Source organism: Micromesistius poutassou (genome assembly GCF_964030765.1).
Source record: "Micromesistius poutassou genome assembly, chromosome: 15".
Classification (NCBI taxonomy): domain Eukaryota; kingdom Metazoa; phylum Chordata; class Actinopteri; order Gadiformes; family Gadidae; genus Micromesistius; species Micromesistius poutassou.
This window is the reverse complement of record NC_140285.1, coordinates 3,145,561-3,168,718: the sequence shown is the minus strand read 5'-3', so window position 1 is coordinate 3,168,718 and position 23,158 is coordinate 3,145,561. Positions and strand designations below refer to the sequence as shown.

At 47.0% G+C, this 23,158-nt stretch overlaps 1 protein-coding gene across 1 annotated transcript in view; it reads left to right on the top strand.

Moving 5' to 3' along the window:
• gnb1a (guanine nucleotide binding protein (G protein), beta polypeptide 1a) overlaps nucleotides 1-23,158 on the top strand; it is a 28,789-nt gene that overhangs the window by 2,680 nt on the left and 2,951 nt on the right. Inside the window, exons 2-10 of the mRNA XM_084480163.1 lie at nucleotides 13,613-13,719; nucleotides 14,852-14,890; nucleotides 15,289-15,395; nucleotides 18,116-18,179; nucleotides 18,920-19,082; nucleotides 20,473-20,539; nucleotides 21,054-21,255; nucleotides 21,789-22,005; nucleotides 22,770-22,885. Of these exons, the coding sequence (XP_084336289.1) occupies nucleotides 13,663-13,719; nucleotides 14,852-14,890; nucleotides 15,289-15,395; nucleotides 18,116-18,179; nucleotides 18,920-19,082; nucleotides 20,473-20,539; nucleotides 21,054-21,255; nucleotides 21,789-22,005; nucleotides 22,770-22,876 (1,023 nt within the window). The 5' untranslated portion in view covers nucleotides 13,613-13,662 and the 3' untranslated portion in view covers nucleotides 22,877-22,885. The remainder of the gene's footprint in view (nucleotides 1-13,612; nucleotides 13,720-14,851; nucleotides 14,891-15,288; nucleotides 15,396-18,115; nucleotides 18,180-18,919; nucleotides 19,083-20,472; nucleotides 20,540-21,053; nucleotides 21,256-21,788; nucleotides 22,006-22,769; nucleotides 22,886-23,158) is intronic.

Genomic DNA, 23,158 nt, shown 5'->3' with positions numbered 1-23,158 from the left:
TCTAACCGATATAGATTTGGAATATAAATCCATTGAAAATACATATATTGTTGTCCTTTTGACGGTAGTGCTCAAGGATAAGTTCATTATTCGTTCCTCTTATTATTGGCAAATTCATGGCATCTCTGGTAGAAAAGTGGTCTAAACGTTTCCCTGAATTGACTCTGTTATTCTGATTTAAATATTTTATATAATAGGATATGAACAGAATATCTGGAGGTGAGGCCAGGTTCTACGAATGGCTGTTTGTTCTAGTTAAACATATAACCGTTATATTAACGCATTGCATGCATGCATATTTTGGTGATATGCTGTGTCTTGTGTTGAGGGGGGTTCCTGGGCCATCACATGTTACTGTGAAGTCTGTTCATCTTTCTGTATTCCAGGATATTGCTTTCCTCTGGGCATTGTTGAAAAGTTGTGACTTACTTTAATAATCGAAGCATTGCTATTTTAGATTATTCTATACAAATATATGTATACATGGAATAAGTGCATCTAAGTGGCATAACATATCATACCAGGTATCTGGGCCTGGATCATAACTTTCTGACTTCCTTGGCCTTTAACTTTGCACATCATGAGCAAGGCCAGACATAAATACCAGCCCAGTCGTACAGTGAGCATACCATTGTCTACCTGTTTAGTAAGCGAGAGAGAACTAGCAATCCTTTTTGTCCTCATAGCCCTCAGAAACCTGACCAAATCATGTGTGCAAACTCCCTCTAAATTTGCTCCGTGTCAATCCTGACATCACCTCTATCTGGAAGTGATTGTTACGAGCGGCTGACCTGGCAGTGACCCGCACCGCCACCTCGTACCTGAGACGTGTTGGGTAACACCCAGCGGCCTAGCCTCTTTACACTGGGCTTAGATGTACCTTTACCAAGTTTACTGTGTTCGAGGCGTTTAATCGCTGGGTCCATCCACACCGCCGTCAGTACAACGTGTCGCCTCGCGACGAGGAGCGTATGCTAACGCTGCCTGAGTCATCGGACTTACTAGAAGTGATTTTTATGATTTTATTAATGGTTCTCATCCGGCTAATGTTTTTCGGTTGTGTCCCACATCCCTACAAAGACAGATATACAGGATTAAATCCCTACAGTGTGTGGGATTGGGGTCTGTGGGATTATGTGGTTCGGTCAGTGATACTCCTTATTTCATGCACATCTCCCATGATCTGCTCTAAGCTATGTGGAAGTCCCTATCATGAACAAAGGCCACTATCATTCACACATCAACACATGTTGACCTTTTACACAAAGATGTTTGCGGTCTGAAACCGATCCTGGTAATGTTTTAGGTTGATTTTTAGATCTCCACAAGTTGTTTGATTAGGTATTTGCCCCAATAGGATGAACATACAAACTTGACAAGAATCGCTGCGGGTGTAGTGTATCTATGATCGAAAGATTTCCCCTCTTGTTATGTTTTCCATCATCCCAGTACAGGAGTCAGAAACCCATTGCCCTGGGCACCCATCTGCTGATCTCTGGGTCCCACTCTTCATTGGCTGATCCAATCTTAAAGCCATAGTTCACACAATTTCCCCCACAGTGTGTATGTTGCTATTCATGCACGTTCTCTTGGCGACTGGCGACATTGAGACTTACAGGTTTTCTTATCCATTATTTTATATCCCTTTTAGAACCGGTCATACCCTACATGACCTATTTAGCACTAGCATATCCCAACCACAACCCCTCCCCCATTCACACTTCACACAATCCTGTGGCTCTTTATCCCCACCAGGGACCTCCTCCATCAAGATGGGTCATGAGTGGATCATGGATGGTCGCTGTTGAAGGAGGGGGCTGGTGTCCGAGGCCTGGCTTTTACCCCGCCTCCCCTCCTGACACCCAAGTGTATGTGTATTCCAATACAAACAAGCAGGCCTCGGGCCGGCTGGTTTATTTTTAGTGCGGTACAGCATGTGACTAGCCACTCTCCCACCCCCGCACCTCCAGCACATCGCGCACGGATCGAACAACCAACCAACCAACCAACCAACCAACCAACCGAGCCAAGGGTTATCAAGAGATCTGTTCCCTAACCAGGATGTAGCTTCAATTTAGAGTTCAAGCAGGACTTCTGATGCACGGCTGCCAACAAGGGAAACTTTGTTTGCCAGCGGCGGCATTGGGGCGGCTCCTGTTGACGACAGGAGCAGCGCTGGGGACTTGGGCCCTGGCTGCCCCAGTCGAGGTCTACTGTTTTGAATAGGCAAAGTGAGTGGCGACAGGGAGCGGTGTGGAGCGGTGCACAGCTCTGTGTTGTCCGCACAGTGCCAAGCCGGCGGCCATTCTCCGGCGCACTTCATGGTAATGGGCCGTTGGGAGGATCGTAGAACTGCCGCTTTGAATAATGGTAGCCTCGCTCTTTATTTACATTCTCCAGCCATTAGTTTGGACAGCTGCAGGGAAATGTGACCAAACCTGAATTCCAAGATGACAGGGGAAAAAGACTGCCAGAGTTAGTTTGCAGCTCTCACTCTCTCTCTCTCTCTCTCGGTCTCTCTCTGTCTCTCTGCACTCTCCCACCCCCTCCTTCCTTTCTTCCGAAAAGGACCTGGAGGGTCACTTAAATAAGAGGCCAATGTGCTGTTTGTCATGTGACTTTTCCCACTCTTGTTCCAATCATTTTTTTGGGAAACTGGGCAAGAGGAAGAAAGTTGGAGAGGGGGGGGGGGGCTGTTTTATGAATGCACTGAATGGAGTTTATTTTGTGCCTTTCAAACACATGTCATGCGTTTGGCTTGAGGGAAGGCTCACTGTTTTTCAGTTGTTTTCGTCTGTCGTGTCCACATACCATCTCGATATGAAAAGCTGGTTGAACATATTTCCCAAGCACAAACCATACCTTTTGTTAATGTATGTGATTGTGCAAGTCCGACTGGCTATGAACACATTGGATGGCAAATAGGCGTCCGGTTGTCTTTAGATGCGTAGAAATCTAATTTCATTAATATGAAGTTCAACCCACAATGATGGAAATGTTTAAGATTTATTATACATTCTATAAACATCCGGTGTGTCCATATTATTTACATTATCACATATCGTTTGTCTTCTGCATGGTCCGAGCCTCGAGGTAAGTCTTTTTCTTTTCCAGTGCTAGCGGTTAATCATATCGTTATATAAACAGTGAGCCCTTAGCGCAAGCTAGCCGTTTCTCCTCACCAGCTTGGCTAAGAGTTGTTTGTCAGACTACGTCCAGGAATATCGGATAAGTAATGAGTAAGTTCATTTTCTCACAGGAAGTTCTTCTTCACCTTGCGTCCTTGCGCGGAAGGTAAAGACGGTGATTGGGAGTCACCACCTCTGCAGAAGACCGTGTTTGTTATTTGTACCCACATAGCCCTCTGCTTACTTGGTGCGTATGGCATCATGGAATGTTTCGCTAATCAATCAATTCATCTCCACGGCCAACCCTCCCCATTGATGTTATGTCGGGTTTCATCACAGCGTGTACGTCCAAATTCGTAATTTGTCGGAAAATGCTTCTTTGACAATTATCAGAAGGCATTTTCTGAAGTATCATCAGACACTGGGGGAAAAAAATACATTACATAAATACATACATTCTTATTCACATGGTGTGATTCTGTGAATGATGTGAAAAATTATTTAGAGTTAATGAGTAAAAGAATGTGTTGATGACGTCCATTAGTTATTTATATAAAGCTTTGGCATCAAGAGTAAATGCATTCCTGCTTCTCATGAGCGCAACTACTTCTGTATTCAAAATCGATCATTTTCCATGATATAAATGGATGTATTTCTCATGAATAGCTGTATGCATAGGATTAAATGCAGCACAACAAGAAACTTTTTATTGACCTTAGAAATAACTAGATATGACTGGCTTCATGTAACAATGTATAGGTGCATTGTTGTCATGTTGTGCCATACACTCCTTTTTACACGGTAACTTTAAATCAAATAACCCCAGTAAGTTGAAATTAACCACAGCCAAACCACCGTTTGGACCAATTGTAAATAAATGGATGGATTACTAGAGCATTTTTAATAGTGCACAATTATCCCCTTTGCTCTTAACTATTCAACTATTGTACTTTAAATCTTAAGGATTCTCTATTCACCAGCACTCCCGTGGACTTGACCTTGCTGGTTGTGAAAGGCTTTTGTGCAGTGTGGGTCTTCCGCGCTGTCCAATAAGAGCCATTTGCGAGGCCCAGGCTCTTTCCCCTGCAGGCCTGAGGTTCCTGCACCCACAGTGTTTAATGGAGGCCATGCCTTGTCCTGTAGCTACCAAGCAGAATGTCTAGTGTAAAAATGTCCCAGACCTTAAGTTCCTGATCTTTTGTTGCCGTAAAGTTTCATTGTATTTCTTCCGGTTTTATGAAAGAAATCCTTATGAATAGGCGGGTGATTCTAAATGCATAGCAAAAAGTTGAATGGCTGCGGTTGCATGTAAAGGCAAACCATGGCCCACTTTGCGTCTGTACGCCCTACCACTAATGCTTTCATGCTAATGGTTAATACAGCGCAACACCAAGCCTCTTTGAACTATGTAACAACATGAAACTGCATTTTTGTGTTTTCATTGCTTGTGTTGTGGGACCAAGCCGGCCAAAAGGGAACAATTGGGAGGGACTAATTATACTGTTTAGCTCTGATTGGTTAAAAGTGCTCACATGCATTCATGCTACAGATAGAAGTTCCCTGTTCAGCTAGGTTAGAAGAAGAACAACAGACAGAAGACAGAATGATATAACAAGCACAGATGCTCTGGCCCATTGGAAAGGTCGGCTGCAATGCACCTCAAAGTGTTGCGGTTTCATTACTACCACTGTTAAGCTAGTTCAAACTAAGGATTCAGATCAGATCCCGAAGGATGGATCAAGTCAAGCTCTTAACATCCTTGTGTGCTTAGAATCTCATCAATGCATACAAATAAACATTTGTCTCCTTGAGATCTGTGTCATAAGTATTAAGTATGTTCTTTACTCTTTCCCATGATTAATATGGAATGGAAGTCCGGTATCTTAATCCTGTGTATCAAATGTTATGAGGGTATTGCACATAATGCACATAAAAAAAAGTACTGATAATCCGCGTAGATTCTGGGCTCTATAAAGGTTGACTTCCCGATATACTTTTAGGGCAAAGCCCTAATGGTCATGAGAATTGTGGGGAATTTTACACTCAAATTTCACACTTAAAATCGATATCTTCTCGTAATGATTAATTCAGACAGTGTATCACCATAATATCTTTATTTCATGACTACACAATACTACTGAAGCACGATACGATAACCAACGTTATAACCAAACCAGGATTGTGTAAGCGGACTCGAAGTGCCCATTCTTGGAAAAGGTCCAGTGTATATAAGAAATGTGATGCACATACAGTATATATGGCATACTACTTAATGATTTAACTAAAGGACGCTATCACCACATTATAGATCCATCAATGCCTGTATGTATCCAGGTGGATATATGTAATTTATTTTTTAGACTTTAGAAGTCATTCTTTTAGTACAATGCCTCTGCTAAGTCGGCGAGCTGAAGATGTTCTTTAGACCAAGATGAACATGCTAAGATGTTCCCTTTGAACACCATTTTGGGATGCTAGTCATTCACCATCTCGTTCTGTCTGAACTGCTTTTTAGTGTGAGGGTGGGGGAGCCTTCTCTCATCTCGTCGGAGTGATTTCTTTAGCGTGAGCATAGTGGTTTGTAGCCTCAGGTTTCTGCTCCACTTTCAACTGAGAAAATGGGCTACGAGGCCCCGGGCTAATGATTCCCGTTCAGCTATTCTCCATAAAGTCCCTCAAGGAGCCGAGATGAACCTACTCCTCAGACGGTTAACCAGTGATTACATCTTGGGTGTTTTTGGATTAACGGCTGGGAAGCTCCAGAGGAATTTGGGTTGGCCTTAGGATGGCAGTGAGCAGCATGCACGCCGCATCAAAAGCAACTCTGGTCCTGTGGTTTGGCGGACGAAACGGGAATGGAATTTCCAGCAGCAGCAGCAGCAGGAATCCCGAGCTGCCTGCTCGGCCAACCACACAGCTGTTATGTTGTGTCACAGAGCTGGGTGAATCTGCCCTCTCTCTGTAGGTCAAGGCTGTGGGTCGTGCAGATGGCTGTCAGTGACTACCATGTGGCGGGGAAGTGGGGGTGGGCGGGGAGAGGGGGTTGGGGTGGATGTTGGCGAACAGCAGTCAGAGACGTCTCTCGTACAGCCCCGTGTGGTAACGTCCCTGTTGCAAAACCAAGGATGTCCGGCTGCAATCAGGTCCGTTTGTGTTACAATCTCACGACTGGCTTTTATTAAGTGGAGAGGAACCTCGACCAACGACGACACCGAGGGATGGGGAGTCGGGTTGGATCGAGGGGGGGGGGGGGGGGGGGCTTTTAAGAAATGGCTGGCAGCGTCTGCTAGTGCATCGACCTCCATATCCCGGTGCTTTTTTGTGACCTGGTTGTGTTTCAGCTGCATTCACCATGCATCACTTACCCACAGCACTTAGCTAGAGCCCTCCTCTTAGCCACACACATACGTGTGCATGTACACACTCGCTAACACGCACAATATACACGGAAACACACAATACATGCAAACACGGTACAACTACACACACAATGCGCATTCACTTACACACACACGTACACATACATATGCACACATTCATGTGCACACACTGTCTCGCAATGCGCACATACACGCACGCACAAACACTGATATGACACATGCATGCATCCATGGAAGCTGCCCAGTTCATTCCATTCCTGCTATGGTGTGAGAGACCTCGTGTATCATCAGTGTATGCCCCCCAGGTTGCGGGGGGGGGCTGTGTGTGTACGTGCACGCGCACACAAACCTTTTTGAGATTATGTAGGTTATGTGGTTTTGTAACTAATGTGCTATCTCTGCAGCCATATGGCGCGTCTGCATGCATATCTCTAAAGATTATGTCACAAAACTGAAAAGGTGCGGTATTGAATAGCCTACATAATAATCAATACTTATTTAATACTGATCATTTTCCACGTCAGCCAAATGCAAATGCCAAACTCCATTAGCGCACTAGAGTGTTCAAACCAAATACGTGTTTCCCTGTACAGCACAGAACATCAATGTTTTCAGTGCCGGCTGCTGTTGTAACTCCCTTCCCGATATTTGTAATGTGTAAACCACACCACTTCCTCTTCAGCCCTGTATCCTGTGCACCAGCTCGCGCTATGTTGGCCAGGCCCGTTTCGCCTTTGTTAGGCCGATTCCTTATTGGGGTTTCAACCACAACATCATCAATAGAGTACTACACACATCATACGTCACCTCTCCTTTTATTTACCCCATCGAGTTCCCAGCACGGCTGCACCCAGTGCCCTCAGAACTTGAGGCGGTGCCAAACCTCGGCTCACGGTCCACTGTGGTGTGAAATGGAAAGCAGGAGATAATGCTATGGAGATGCTTTTAAATGGTGTATTCCATCTCTAAACACTGGGAGGATGGAGGAGTGTGGGTGTGGGGGGGGGGGGGGGGGGGGGGGGTTATTGCTGCTTTCCACTCCACCAAGATTAGAGTGACTCTCACATCCCACGGTTGCTGCACTGAGGGTACAGCAGCCACGCCCAAGAGTGGCTGGTGTTCAGGCAGTAAAACAACAGACAGACGGATGGACGGATGGGAGACAAAAACACTCAAGACGGCATCGTTATGGCAACCCTCTAATGGACGGCTAAGGCTGCTGCCAGTGGTTATTTGATTTGATTGATGGATTATTAAGCTATAAAGCGGCATGAATTGATCGTTAATACAATGCGTTACCAGAGCTCAAAGTTTGGTTTCTTGGTCTAATTATCTGATGGTCGTAGCGGTGTATATTTACATTGTGAAATGCAGTTATTATATTTTATTCAATATAAATAAATTTGTTACTAGTTTGTTACTGTTAAGTCATTTGCGGTCTTAACAGATTTTTAGTTTTTACTGGATAACAGACGATTGCATTATGAAAAACCTGTTTTGTTTTTGTTATCTATAAAAAAAAAATTATAGTGGATGTTCATTGATCACTGCTCTCCAGTGTGTATTCTCCCCCAAACCATGTTGTCCCAGTTGACGAACAAACTCTCACCATGTGTCACAGCATACAAATGAGAACCAGTCGGCCAGCGGCCTTCATCTGGGCACTAGTGACCCAATTTGGGCCTGAGAGCACACACACACACACACACACACACACACACACACACACACACACACACACACACACACACACACACACACACACACACACACACACACACACACACACACACACACACACACACACACACACACACACACACAGAGAGAGCGCCCCCGCGGCGCTGGCCTCTGCTTCTCTTCCTCTTTGGCCGTAGAGCGCTCAAATGCAGAAGTCGGCCATTGCTCAACCGTTGTCTCCACCTGCATGTGTGTACAACTTTTGCTAACACTAAGCTAGCCGCCCAGCGTGTCAACAGGTGTGATGCCGGAGTCCTTATTTGCAAAGGATGCTATGCCGCCACACCCACCCTGGGTTGTTTTTGTGTTTTTGAACATCGCGAGAAGGAGAAACCGACCAGCAGTGAGAGGGAACCACCCCTAAAGAGGAAGCTGCTGTTGAGGGCGAGCGAGAGCGTTGCATAGAGAGAGAGCGAGAGAGAGGGGAGGGAGGGGGGAGCTCTGCTGCTGCACTTCCTAAGGTGGAGGCTCTGGCTGCAAACAGTCGTTGGCCAACTCTGGGCTGGGCCGGGCTGCTGGTGTCCACTATTTGAAGCACACACTAGAAATTCAGCTAGACTTCGTTCCGAGCACAGGACAACTGGCTGGGGAAGAATGGAGGGGTGGCGGGGGGTTAAGGGATAGGACTTCAGAGCAGGGAGGAGCCCGTGTGCAGCCCAGAAAGGCAGGGAAAGGAGAGGGGGGAAAGTCCCCAGGCGGTCGGTGGTCCTTCATTACTACGACTACCTCACTGGCACACCTCTCAGAAAGGTGCAAACTTTAAACACTTGTGCTTGTTCCGGTGTGTGTTTGTGGTCGCGGTGATGCAACTCCCAACGGTGTGTGACTGCATTGCCAACAGTTCATCAGTTGGTTGCATTAAAGTGGCGCCATACCTGATGTCGGTTGGGCGTGTTCCATATGTTATAGAAATGCTTTAATTTATATAACAATTTATATAATATTTACACTCTTGGTGACAAAACAATGGATCCCATTCCCTTCACAGAGATTCATTGTAGTGATGAGGAAAGTAATTATATAAGAGTATCCTCGGATCATATTTTACGTCTTGAACCGGAGAAGCTCGGAGGTGGCTGTGTCTGTCGGTTGGGATCCTGGACTGTCCCAATCCCGTGTGTGTCACCTGCCCCGTGTAGTGCTGTAGCACAGGGGCTAACCGCGACCTGGCCCCGCCGCAGTCGTGGGAGGGAGGGAGGGAGGGAGAGGAGCATGGCTAATTCAGCAGCATCTCCTCTCCTCCTTCGTCCTCTGCTTGTTCTCTCTCATTAGGATAATCTGGACCTGTCCTCCCAGCCGCTTGTACCCTCCCCTCCCAACTTCCGTCTCTGCCTAGCCACGCCCCCTTCTTCCATAGAGGCAGGGCCTATGTCTCAATCTTGCACTTACTCTGCCCCAAATCTCGACCAACACACCCCCTCCACTCACGTGCCTCTCGTACCCCCCCCCCCCCCCCCCCGACATGCAAACAGCAGCCCACGGTGACTCCTGGGAATTCATGTTGCATCACGCCCAAATGTTCACGGCTGAACTATGGCCCGCAGTGTGTGTCATCCACACACAAGACCGCTCAAGTATTTGCGGTTGTATATACAGTGCCCCGTTGTACCCGTGGTGCTCGGCTCTGTGTCGTCACACACGCCACATGTTCCTGCCGTTGTTTTGTGGTGTACAGATTGGTCTCTGCTGAACGCTCGCCTAATGCAAAAGTTAATGGTGAGTCCGCACTCTTGACTGTCGTGCGTGTGTGGGCGCGTGCGTGTGGGGAATCAGATTTCACTTCCCTCTCTCCTTGTCACCGCGTTGTGCTGGAGATGTCGGAGCCGATAGGACTGGCTGGAAAATGTTAAGTCTGCTTCCCTCCTCCGCCCACCTCCTCCTCCCTCCTCTTCCTCCTCCCCCAGCTCCTCTCTAAAAATAGCCGGCAGAGAGAAAGGGAGGGAGAGCGAGAAAAGGCAGCAGTGTGCTGATGCTCGCTCTATCGTGGCTGCTGGCAGCGGCTGCAGCACTCCCACAACCAGCACAGGAATAAATGGGCCCTTTGAATCACACCTCTGCCATCTTCACAAAGCTCTGCCCCTTGAGAGGCACATTTCTCGACATGTATATATATTTATATATCGCACCCCTTGCCGATAAAGAAGAATACAACCAAAATTGCAGGCAGCCTCTGGATTCTGGTCATAATCCAGTGCGCTCTCTGTAATCATTAAGTTGTTTTGGGCCGAGGAATTTTGTCTTTTCACAGACCTGGGTTCCTTCCCTTTTTCCTCTGTAAGGGCACAAAGGCCACAGGCACACGCACAAACAACAATGAGTAAGAACCATTCCGCTATTAATATATAACTAAACCGGATGGTCAGATTGGGACTAAATAAAGGGCAGCTAAGTGTTACACCGTTTCGCCCCCCTGGCCAAAGCCCAGTGTTAAACCACTACACCACACACACACACACACACACACACACACGGGCTGTGCAGTTAGATAATAATGAAGCATTCCAATTTCTATTTTCAGTTTTTTAACAGAATGGGGACGACATTGGTATACAAGCTTTAATCGAAGACCTTCTAGTTGAATTGTAGTATAAAAGATAGAGGTTGCCTTTGTAGCATTAACTGTAACTAAAAAACAATTACACTTTGATGACCCTTTATACTTAAGGTAAATGCGACCAATAGCTGCGTGAGTTTATAACAAACGTTCAGTGACCAGACCTTGGATCCACCAGTAAACGTTCAGTGACCAGACCTTAAATCTACCAGTAAACGTTCACTGTCCAGCTGTTTGTTTTGCCCTTTTGAACCAGTGGGTTATTTGTTTTGTTTTGAAAAGGCACAGGTGTGTACACTGGTGTTTTCCATATAGGTTGTACCGAAAGCTGATCCCTGCCCATACAGCTTTTGTTGTAAAGGCCACCAGCAGGTCAATTAAACTGGGACTGACACAGGGCGCTCATTACGTAGATTACGTGGACTTTTTTTATCAACAAGATTATGGAGGGGGTTAAGACGCATTGCTTGGACGAAGACCTGTTTAGCCTGGTTGGCCAATCAGGTAGACAGACAGACAGGTAGCCAGTGAAACACTGAGCACTTGAAGAGCGAGGTCTCCAGTCAGAGGGTCTCGCAGGATATAGGATCTGTATTGAAACCAGGGGAAAGACAAAGAGGTAAGGCGCCATTGTGCATGAATGTCAGTTGTCAGCAAATTTAAAATCATGGGCTGCACTGCAGTGCAAGAACAGGACGGTTTTTATCATGTTGATTTGTCCCCTAAGATATTATTTAGGCGTAACCGTAAACAATGAATGCAATTTGATCGGTGGAATCTAAACATATTGAAGTAGTAGAATGTAATTGTTCTCATTAGCTTAAGAAGTGCATGTTTTTAATTTGTTTAAACTTTAAACTAAATGTACCTTGACGATTAATCAAGGTATCAATGGAGGTTCTAGTGAACTGGTGAAAGTGTTTGCCCTAGCTGAGGTTACAGTACTACTTAAGCAATAAAGGTGTCCGAACAGGTAAACCAGTGACGGTGTTGGTACTAGTGAACTACTGAAGGCGTTGGTACTAGTGAACCAGTGAAGGTGTTGGTACTAGTGAACCAGTGATGGTGTTGGTACTAGTGAACCAGTGATGGTTTTGGTACTAGTGAACCAGTGATGAGGTTGCTACTAGTGAACCAGCGAAGGGGTTGGTACTAGTGAACCAGTAAGGGTGTTGGTACTAGTGAACCAGTAATGGTGTTTGTACTAATGAACCAGTAATGGTGTTGGTACTAGTGAACCAGTAATGGTGTTGGTACTAGTGAACCAGTGATGGTGTTTGTACTAGTGAACCAGTAAAGTGGATGGTGCTGGTGAACCAGCGATGGTGTTGGTACTAGTGAACCAGGTGGTGGTACCTGTGAACCAGTGAAGGTGGTGGACACTAAACCAGTGACAGTGTATGCACCAGTGAACCAGTGAAAGTGCCCGACTGGTGAACCAGTGAAAGGTGCCAGGACTAAGGGCGTCTAGCAGCGGATTGGGGTCAGCTGGATGGCCGCTGCTTTTAGGATCATCAGCAAGTTTTGTCTTAAACGGATTTGGCTGGAGGAGCTGAATCAACTGTGTCCCAGGATTACCAGGATGACATTGGAGGAGAGTTTTAGAGTCCCCAGGCCAGAGCTCCTGAGAGCTTTACCAGTGGCTGCCCCAACTGATACTATTGAGCTGCAGTCGCACCAGGAACCCTTCCTCGCCGGCACACCTCACCCGGGACTCCCCCTCAAGGTTGGACGGACACCCGCCCACACACACACTTTTGCCTTTTGCGTGAACCTAGCCAGGCCTGGGTTCATTTTGGCTAGATAAAGGAGGGGAACGCCTGCTTTCTAACCTGCTGGATGGATTATACTTGACGCAACTGTTCCTGTTCAGGAGTGCGGTTGGCTTTTTCAATCGAGACCACCTTGTTCTGCCCCAGTTTTGTTGGGGTAGATGGGGGGGGGAAGGCAACATTCAATGTTGTTCCGTTTTTTTTTTCCGTTTCGGATCTTGGTCTAAACTAAGCTGCCGAGATGGCCTGTTGCTAGGTAACGGTTTGAGGCTGATGCAGACATGGCTTGAATTCGTTCTTCTAGAGTGTTGTGGCTTCCCTGGATCCCAGTGACTTTGTCGGGGGCTTAGACTCTAGCCTAGGCAACAGGGATTCTATCAGAGTGTAGCATAGGCAACAGGGATGTTATCAGACTAGCATAGGCAACAGGGATGCTATCAGACTTTAGATAGACAACAGTGATGCTATCAGACTGTAGCATAGGCAACAGGGATGCTATCAGACTGTAGCATAGCCAACAGGGATGCTATCAGACTCGGGCTGGACAACTCGATGCTATCAGATTTTTTGATGGGGAATGACTTGTTCATCACTTCACTGTGTTTGCTCTCTATCCTAATGGACAAGGTCTTAAGCATTTGTCTAAATGTTGACCTGCCAATCCACCTAAACCTTTTTTACACTGGAGTCTAGCTTAATACTTTTATGATGTCCTGCTAACTGTCTGACTTGCCCCACATTGAGCCCTCTCTCGCTCTCTCTCTGCTGTGTCCCAACATTGAGCCCTCTGTCTGTCTGTCTGTCTGTCTGTCTGTCTGTCTGTCTGTCTGTCTGTCTGTCTGTCTGTCTGTCTGTCTGTCGCTCTCTCGCTCTCTCGCTCTCTCTCTCTCTCTCCTGTGTCCTCACATTGAACCTTCTCTCTGTCTCCGTCTAAACCATCTCCACATCCAGCCCTCTATCCCCATATTGAACCGTGGATCTCTCTCTCTCCACGCTGACTGATCCCTGTATCTCGCTCTCTCCTGTGCCCCCCTGCAGATCAGCTAGAGACAAGGCGGCGGAGCGAAGCACAACCTTAGCAGAGGAAAATGAGCGAACTGGATCAGCTACGCCAGGAGGCAGACCAACTCAAGAACCAGATCCGAGTGAGTCCCAGACCTCCCTGCCCCCCCCCTCCCCCCCACCCTCCTGGGGTCCACATACTGGGGTCAGAACAGAGACTGATCACTGTGGTTGTATTTATTTTATTTGTTAATACTGCAGCAGATCAAAGCACACATTAACTGTGTGTTTGGATAGAGAAAATACGGTAATCCCAAAATATTATCACACTTTTTCAACCCACTAAAGAATCGAATCGGACTATGGTATGTCGTTTTCTCATGGCTGTTCTGTTTGTTTGATGAGGTCATCACTACAACGTAAAAACAAATATTAACTTTCCGTTGGGTTTGGTGGGTTGTGGCCACGGTTTCCCTAATCACACTCATCCTGTCGATAATCTCCTTAATGTATTTCATTCGGAATAAGAAAGTGGACGTAGGATGTTTAGGTGGCCAAACTGATGTCATTGTTAAGCCTCTTAATGGCATTTAACATAAATCAATTATGTAGAATATTTGTTGTTTAACTCAACATTATGATTTAGATTTTGGTGAATGGGATATTTACTCAACATCCCTTGATCTTGATCCCTGGTTCTGTTGTTTTTGTTATGCATGTTATTGCTGAAGTGTCTTCAGTAAGAGCAGATCTTTGTTGAGGTAGACTATGAACGTGCCGCTACCTGGGCGTGGCAATTGTAATTACAGGTGTAAGAAGATTACCTCTTTCTTATTGATATGTGTTGGGCATATCAATAAAGCTGGTATGTCTTTGACACAGTTTTAAGCACAACTAGCTTAGGTTGTATAAACTAGCTTTAGCTATAACACAATTTTGTTTGAGTCAACCTTGAGTTCCATCAAACAGACGGCTTATATAATTAGGATTTAATCTTATTGGAGAGGTGCTGGCCTCCATCTTGACATGAATGTTATGCTACCCTAGCAGGCTAACTAGCAGAGGTCCCGGGTTAGCCGGGTTCAGTAAAAACCTTTCTTCTCAACCAACATTATTTCAGTCAAAAGGGTACAGTTGGCTGCGAAAGTCCTTCCTGCACACTCATCAGTCTACAGAGTGATTCGCCAGACACTGTGCCTTGCGCGCCAGTGGAACTAGACTGTGACATGTGAGTGTGATCTGTGAGTGATCCGATTGTGTTGCTGTTCTCCTTAGGATGCCAGAAAAGCATGTGCAGACGCGACCCTCTCTCAGGTGAGTGATCTAACCGTACCTCCATACAACACATTTCTTTTGATTTGACCATCTTCAATAAGAAAGTTTGTTAGCGTACGTTGCTAAATCCATGGTTTGACATCATTTTACATGATCTTACTACATTCAACCCAGTCATTTTGCAGACACTTTTACCTCAAGCAACTGAAAGTGAATTTTAGAACCTTGGTTGCCCCGTGTTCAAAGTAAACCACAGACCCTTCAGCCCGTCCCCTTTGAGCTTGACTGCCTCAGAACAGGAGCATTGTAGGCAGGACTTTACGGTGCCTACAATACCTACTACGATGCCCTGTAGATTGTCCTTGGCCTCCCAGTGCACCTGAATGTACGACGCTCATGTCAATGTTCACGTGGGTGTGGTTCTTCCCCGTCTCCAGATCACAGCTAACATCGAACCCGTTGGCCGAATTCAGATGCGCACCCGGCGGACACTCAGGGGGCATCTGGCTAAGATCTACGCCATGCACTGGGGCACTGACTCCAGGTAATCACATCCACGCGCATTCGGTCCGTTTGCTGAATAACTCAATCTGGACCCACCCCCCCACCCCCCCTTGCCTCCCTCCCTCCCTCCCTCCCTCCCTCCCTCCCTCCTCCCCCTTCACCCCCATCCAGGAAATGGATGTAAATGGTTGGCAGCTCCGTCTTTGTGATGGACTGCATCTCCGTCCAGAGGAACCATTCACACAAAAAGAGCAAAAAGCCTTTTCACTGGGCCTGCATGCCCTTTCCGTAGGAAAGATGTTGTTTTTGTGTTGTTGTTTTTGTGTGTGTGTGTGTGTGTGTGCGTGTGTGTGTGTGTGTGCGTGCGCCCAACTGTGTGTGTGCAGTCCGGACAGCCGTCTGTGAATGGAGTGCGAGTGTGTTTATGTGTATGGTGGTGCTCACTGTTTGTGTGCATGAGGGGTGGCAAATGAGGGCAGAGAAAATACTCAAAATGGAGTCGTCTGGAGCCGTGTGCTGAGCGTGTGCGGACAAAGAACACAATTTTTTCTTCTTAACTCACTCCTGTGTGTGTGTGTGTGTCATACTCTACGTGTGTGTCTCGTCTTCACTGAGCACTGTCCCAGGAGACACATACACACATTCACACACACACACACACACACACACACACGCACCTCTCTCAGCAACAAGCTAATTACTCCAGCGAACACAGGTGTGTTCCATTCCGTGGGGATGCCGTAGCACTAACGCCCAAACCCAACCAAACTGCTTTGTCAACTCACTAACCAACCAAGCCCTTAAAGTCTTAAAACCCAGCTGCTCTGGACTCTTAATCCCCCAAAAACCAGACAAACACTAGCCCTTGAGATTTTATTTTGAAGTCTTTCAAGAATTGAGTCCTCCTGTTTCCCTATTTAATTATGTTTAACTGCCATTGTAGAGTTATGAACTCTACGGGTTTCTCTGCTCTAAATGGTATATCCAGGTTCTGTCTGTCTGTGGCCCATTGCGCCAACAGAATGACTGACAAGTCAAGTTTGGAAACCAAAACACTCTTAAACCGCACCAACGGTTTGTAGTATTACGGTGTTGCCAGGGACCACGCCCCTAAAAGCACAGGATTAAGTCTGCTCCAGATAGTTAATCTGGCCGCTTGTCTTACTCCATCCCCCTGATGGATACATACATCTATTATTTGATTGGGTTTTGTCTTGGAAAGCCCAGATAAAATGAAAAGTAAAGAAGTAATGGGCAAGTAATCGGTTCAGATAGTGGAAAACCCAGTGGTAGTCTACCAAGTAGAAGAGAGGTTTAGGTGAGTCCTCTAGGGCTATATTGCAGTGTGTTTGGAAGGTCAGTTAATGCATTGCAATCTCTCCTAAGCATCTTACTCCGTCGGAGCTTGGCCACTTGGGGTGGATGGTTCAAATCCAGCCCCGGATTTGTTCCCTTTCCACCTCATTTTGTTTTTGCTTACTTTGCTTTTCGCTCACTACAAAATTGTTGATGCAACTACAATTGTGCTGAGTAGAAACTGGGAGATTCCCAAACGGCAACAAGTAATATCTCTGAATACGCAATATTGCCGTGTTGGTTTAGAACCTCACAAATGACAACGCCACTTCAAGACTAGCCCCGCCGCTAGCTCCACTTTAAGACTAGCCCCGCCGCTAGCTCTACTCCTAGCTCCAGCGCTAGCCCTACTTCTAACTCCAGCACTAGCCCTACTCCTAGCTCCAGCACTAGCTCTACTCCTAGCTTCAGTGCTAGCTCTACTCCTAGCTCCAGCGCTAGCTCTACTCCTAGCTCCAGAACTAGCTCTACTTCTAGCTCCAGAACTAGCTCTACTCCTAGCTCCGGCGCTAGCTCTACTTCTAGCTCCGGCACTAGCTCTACTCCTAGCTCCGGCGCTAGCTCTACTGCTCCAGCGCTAGCTCTACTCCTAGCTCCAGCGCTACCTCCCTCTATGCACGGCCTCTCTATTCCTGGCGCCACTGCGCCTCGTCTGCGGCTCATCTGCCGCACAGGTAGTTAAGACGCTGGCGGTCCCAGCAGGCCGGGCCGTCGTGATCCGCCGAGTCCCAGCGCGTGCGCTCCCGTTCCCTCTCCTCTGGGCTTCGGGGAGCTCATCACTGTGGTTACTCTTGTTGGACATAATCAGATAACACGCGGCGGCCCCCGCGGGGAGCCACGCCGCGCCGTCCACAACACCCCTACAACACACCCCGCCTCCTCCGGGCGACGCCATTGGCCAGCCCGCTCGGGGCGCCTGCAGCACTCCGAGCGAACAGTTTCCATTTTGTCTCATTTATATTATTGCAATGTAGAAGAGCTAGTACCACCGGTGTTAACAGCCAGAAGTACTCTCTGAAATCATAACTAAGGCACCATAAAAACACACGCACAATGCTGCTATGGCAGTCTGTTGTGGCGGTTTGAAATGGTAACTTTTTTTGCATGTAATAATAAATAAACATTTTGAATTTGAAAGACGTTGTCATGTATTTATGGGTGTTGATATCAACATCCATTCCTACCTCGTTCCACAAACGTGTCCCAGCACTTCATGCTATATTTTTCTGTATTGCGAAGAAGAAAGGTTGTGTGTTTGACCGGACGTTTCTTTGTTTTCATGAGAGGGCTCTCAGGGTTTATGTTACGGCGGAGGCCCTGATTGACTGGCCATTATCGTGGGGTTTGGCTCCTATAATGCACCGTGTTCCCTGATCTTTATTTATTTGTTTTTCTTTCCATCAGGCTTTTAGTCAGCGCCTCCCAGGATGGAAAGCTCATCATCTGGGACAGCTACACCACGAACAAGGTAGGGCCCGGCCGCACTCTGAGGAGCCTAGCAAACCCCTAATGACTACATGGAATCAAAATGGATGCTGGCTCTCATATTATTGTACATGTGCAACACAACAAGGCACGGCCCATGAAAAACAACCCATCTCAAACACCATTTTGTTTTGTTTGCTTAGTTTACAATAAGATTGCACACACTTCTTTTGTATTTGTTTGTTCACCCTGTGCCTGAGTGAGCATGGAGGCACTACGGGTCCAACCAATGGCTACGCAGTTAGGGCCTGATATACTTATATACTAGTATATACTAGTACGCAGTATTCAGGCAGCACTTTCCTTAATCAAATCCCGTTTGATCAAATCACATTCCTCCTACGTCTCGTCCCGGCATAATATCCTCATCTGGCGTGGAAAGAAAAAGACAAAGATATACTGGTATCGGGATGTCATGGCGTTGGGGAGCTGACCCCTCCCCCCTGAGCCCTTGGATCATGTCATCAATATCTACACATCTGTGTTCTGCATGACTTTCCTTTTTTATTCTATCTCTCAATATATATTATGCCTCTTGTGCCTATATGGACAGGACAGCGAGGACACAAAGCCAGCGGACAGAGGGAGGGAACCTCTTTTCCTCCCTCTGTCCACCGGTAGCACACGACCGCAGGTTTCAATCGAAGCTTGCTAGAAGGTGCCATCATGACGAGTTTCAACTTCCCCACTGATGTTCTGTGGTCCTCCTCCGGTGTCCGCTAGGTCCATGCCATCCCCCTGCGCTCCTCCTGGGTGATGACCTGCGCCTACGCCCCCTCTGGGAACTATGTGGCCTGCGGAGGCCTGGACAACATCTGCTCCATCTACAACCTGAAGACCCGCGAGGGCAACGTCCGCGTGAGCCGCGAGCTGGCCGGACACACAGGTAGGCCGCCGCCGCCGCCACACGCCTGTCCTGAAGCCCTGTGTTTGTTAAATAAGTGACAAATTAAAAGTTAATTTGGGTATTTTCTCGTTTTTTTTTTAAGGCTTTTAGGGCAGAATTAACAGTTCAACATTGTGATGGAAACGGTTTATAAAAATAAATACAATATACATTTTTATATCCCTTTTTCAATATATTTAACAATTATTCGCCAAAGGCGAAGTGAATTCATGGAGCCTGAGGTGAATAATTGTTTTAGTATACACATTACACGTGAACACTCGAAAAATAAACAAGATAACACTTTTTGTCTGGATTTATTTGTTTTTATTAGCGGTTTATTTGTTTTTATTAGCGTGACGACTGTCACGCGCGACATTTTGCGATGAAAACAGCCCATGTTTGAGATCTCAATCATGGGATATAGCCCAATATCCCGAGATAGCGAACCAATCAAATTGCGCTATCTTAGGAGGTTCACGTGTAGTGTATGTGTGTGTGTATATATATATATATATATATATATATATCACCCATCCCTAGTTTCTTTATTTGTGTTGACAATTGTAAATTTGAAAGTCGCTGCATTGATGATGTGTGGGCTGTTATTTTTTAAATGGGTAATTCTATGTAGAATGGGATTGTGTTATTTTCTATAAAGGGAATCAAGTCCTATATAGAATGTGATCTCAACTTACTCTACATAGAATGTGATCAAGTTATTTTGTATAGAAGTTGATCCAAGTTACTGAATGTGATCAAGTTACTCTATAGAATGTGATGGGAGTCGCCAACTTGTTAAAGTGTCTTTAGAAAAAGCAGAACTTTGGCTAACATTGTGACACATAGTAGGTCCACTACTACTCTTACTACTACATAAACATATCCATCGCAACACAACACCAGAACCCCCCCAAGCGTGTAACTTATGTAGCGAGGGGACGTCTTATTAGATTCTGAGCAGAAAGATGGCTGTTTCAACGACTAATAGCTCAGTGCTAACCATAGTGCTAAGCTCTCAGGGCAGGGGAGCGTTCAGCCATTCAATGTCACATGATGCAGGAAGTGTGTCAGCATTTTAGCTTCTGTTGTTCTCTTGGTTTAGGAAGATCTGTGTGGGAGGGAGGGGTGGGTGGGGGTCAACTCTGAGTGTGTGAGAGAGAGAGACTGACTAGTCCCTTCTGTTTCTGGTGAGGAGGTAGTCATATCACATGCTCTGTCCAAGTCCTTTATACACCCCACCACCACCACCACCACCCCTGACTGAATACGTCTGTAGGGCCAGAAATCTGGACAGAAACCCCAGACCGTTCTTCACTGATACAATGGGTTCTGCCCTAGTTCGTTGATTGTCTTTTTAACTGTTTCTTGCCTCTCTACTTCCTGTCAGGTTACCTGTCCTGCTGTCGTTTCCTGGATGACAACCAGATCGTCACCAGTTCTGGAGACACCTCCTGGTGAGTATGGGTACTGCAGGCAAGTGGGCTGGCTCTGCAGACAACACCCAACGCTTGGCTCGTATTCTCCCTGACATCCTACTGCAAGATGTATTTTAAGGCTGAACTGATAATATGCACGGAGAGTGCATATTATCAGTCAATATGAATGTAAAATGACATAGCCTTATAGGAAGTGGCGTTCTACACGTACACCTGTCCGTTCCCCAGAGGATTGATTTTTGACTATCCACATGGACAAGGGCCTTCTAATGCTATTCTCAGCCAGCCCATATGACACTTTGTCTGCACCCATTGGTCTATTGTTGTGGTCCCAGTACCTATTCAGAATTTCAATAACTTTCCGTACTGATAAAAATGAAAATCGCTATGGATAACACAGTCGCAAAAATCTGTAAAAACAAAACGCATCTCCATACCTAACAGTATGAACTGATGGTGGAGTAATTAACCTATTAATTACCGCTGCCAAAACCACTCACCAACCCTCTCCCGGCTCTCCCCCCCGACACAGTGCCCTGTGGGACATTGAGACCGGCCAGCAGACGACCACCTTCGCCGGGCACACCGGCGACGTCATGAGCCTGTCCCTGGCGCCCGACACACGGCTGTTTGTGTCTGGGGCGTGCGACGCGTCCGCCAAGCTGTGGGACGTCAGAGAAGGAATGTGCAGACAGACCTTCACTGGCCACGAGTCGGACATCAACGCCATCTGTGTAAGGAGCCGCGCCGGGTGGGGGGTGGGTGGGGCTGGTGTACACTGTCCTCCATCGTTAGGGCGGAGGAGAGGGAAATGTGGAGACGGAGGAAGGACTTTGATCGTTTAGGAGTTTCACCTTGTTAAAAGATCTGACTATATCCCCGTTTAAATAGGACTATCGTAGATGCGCAGGTACGACTGTAAACGTTGAGTAATTTGACTTGGTAGACAGCTTTAATTCAAGTCACATCAATGTGTAACTGAATTGAAGAAAGGACTTTCATAGCTCAGTAGGGAAGTCCACTTCATTCAAGTCATTTAAATATGGATTGACATCATAGGTGGGACATGTCAATAGTTTGATGGCAATACAAAAAGGTACTAATATTACTGATTATTCACGCCAGGATTGAATCATTAATGCCGTCAGTAATATCCATAGATCAGGGCCGTGACCGGTGTTTTCCCCTGGCCCCCAGTCAAAATGTTGCCGTCTATGTTTGAATGCTGAAGCCTGACTGATCACCATCTCTCTCCCCCACAATGCAGTTCTTCCCCAACGGCAACGTCTTCGCCACGGGCTCCGACGACGCCACCTGCCGGCTGTTTGACCTGCGCGCCGATCAGGAGCTGATGGTGTACTCGCACGACAACATCATCTGCGGCATCACCTCCGTGGCGTTCTCCAAGAGCGGCCGCCTGCTGCTCGCCGGCTACGATGACTTCAACTGCAACGTGTGGGACACCCTAAAGGCCGACCGTGCCGGTACGCACCCAGCTCACTCACTCACTCACTCACTCACTCACTCACTCACTCACTCACGGCTGTGCTGCCTTCACTACCACCACCACCACTGTCCCCTATCTCGCCGCCCCCCCCCATCAGCCACTCCTCCTCATTCCACCCAGACAGAGGAAGATGCCCCACTGAGCATGAATTACTTGGAGGAGATATTGATTGAACATGGTTGTGTGGCTTGGGCAAGAGCCACATGCTCACACACAGTTAATGTGATTCTAAGCATGATTCAGAATATATTTTCAGCAGAGCTAATGAGGTAATGTTTAGTGAGCTCATGGGTTATTTTCATGGACACGCAACCGGGAAAAATAGCAGGACTTCTCAACTGGGCGGGGCTCCTCTATGCGTCCTATCCACTCCCTTGAACCCCTAGCTGGAGCAGTGTAGCTTTTAGGACCTGCCTTTGTAACAGATACAGGTTACAGATACAGGATACAGTCTGGGATTTGCGCATCATTTATTCGTTGCGAAAGAATTACATTTGGGCAACAGTTATTGATGATGTGTGAATAATCAGCGCAGGGCCCATTTCACATCTCACTTGGCTAGATCCCTAGAGCACTTAAGTTGCAACGTTAAGAAAAAAAACGGACAATCCCTTGTAATATTCCAAAAAGCCCAGGTGTATAAATGGGGCCAGATTTATTGGCAGTCTTTCTGAGAATCCTAACAATCGACCTAATAATCTACCTCTCTCCCTCTACCTTGGTCTCTCTCTCTACCTCCAGGCGTGTTGGCTGGCCATGACAACCGTGTGAGCTGCTTGGGAGTGACCGACGACGGGATGGCCGTGGCAACGGGCTCCTGGGACAGCTTCCTGAAGATCTGGAACTAGAGCGGAGAGGTCAGTGTCTCTAGAGGGCCGAGGTCAGTGTCTCTAGAGGGCCGAGGTCAGTGTCTCTAGAGGGCCGAGGTCAGTGTCTCTAGAGGGCCGAGGTCAGTGTCTCTAGAGGGCCGAGGTCAGTGTCTCTGGAACGAGAGGGCCGAGGTCAGTGTCTCTGGAACGAGAGGGCCGAGGTCAGTGTCTCTGGAACGAGAGGGCCGAGGTCAGTGTCTCTGGAACGAGAGGGCAGAGGTCAGTGTCTCTAGAGGGCAGAGGTCAGTGTCTCTAGAGGGC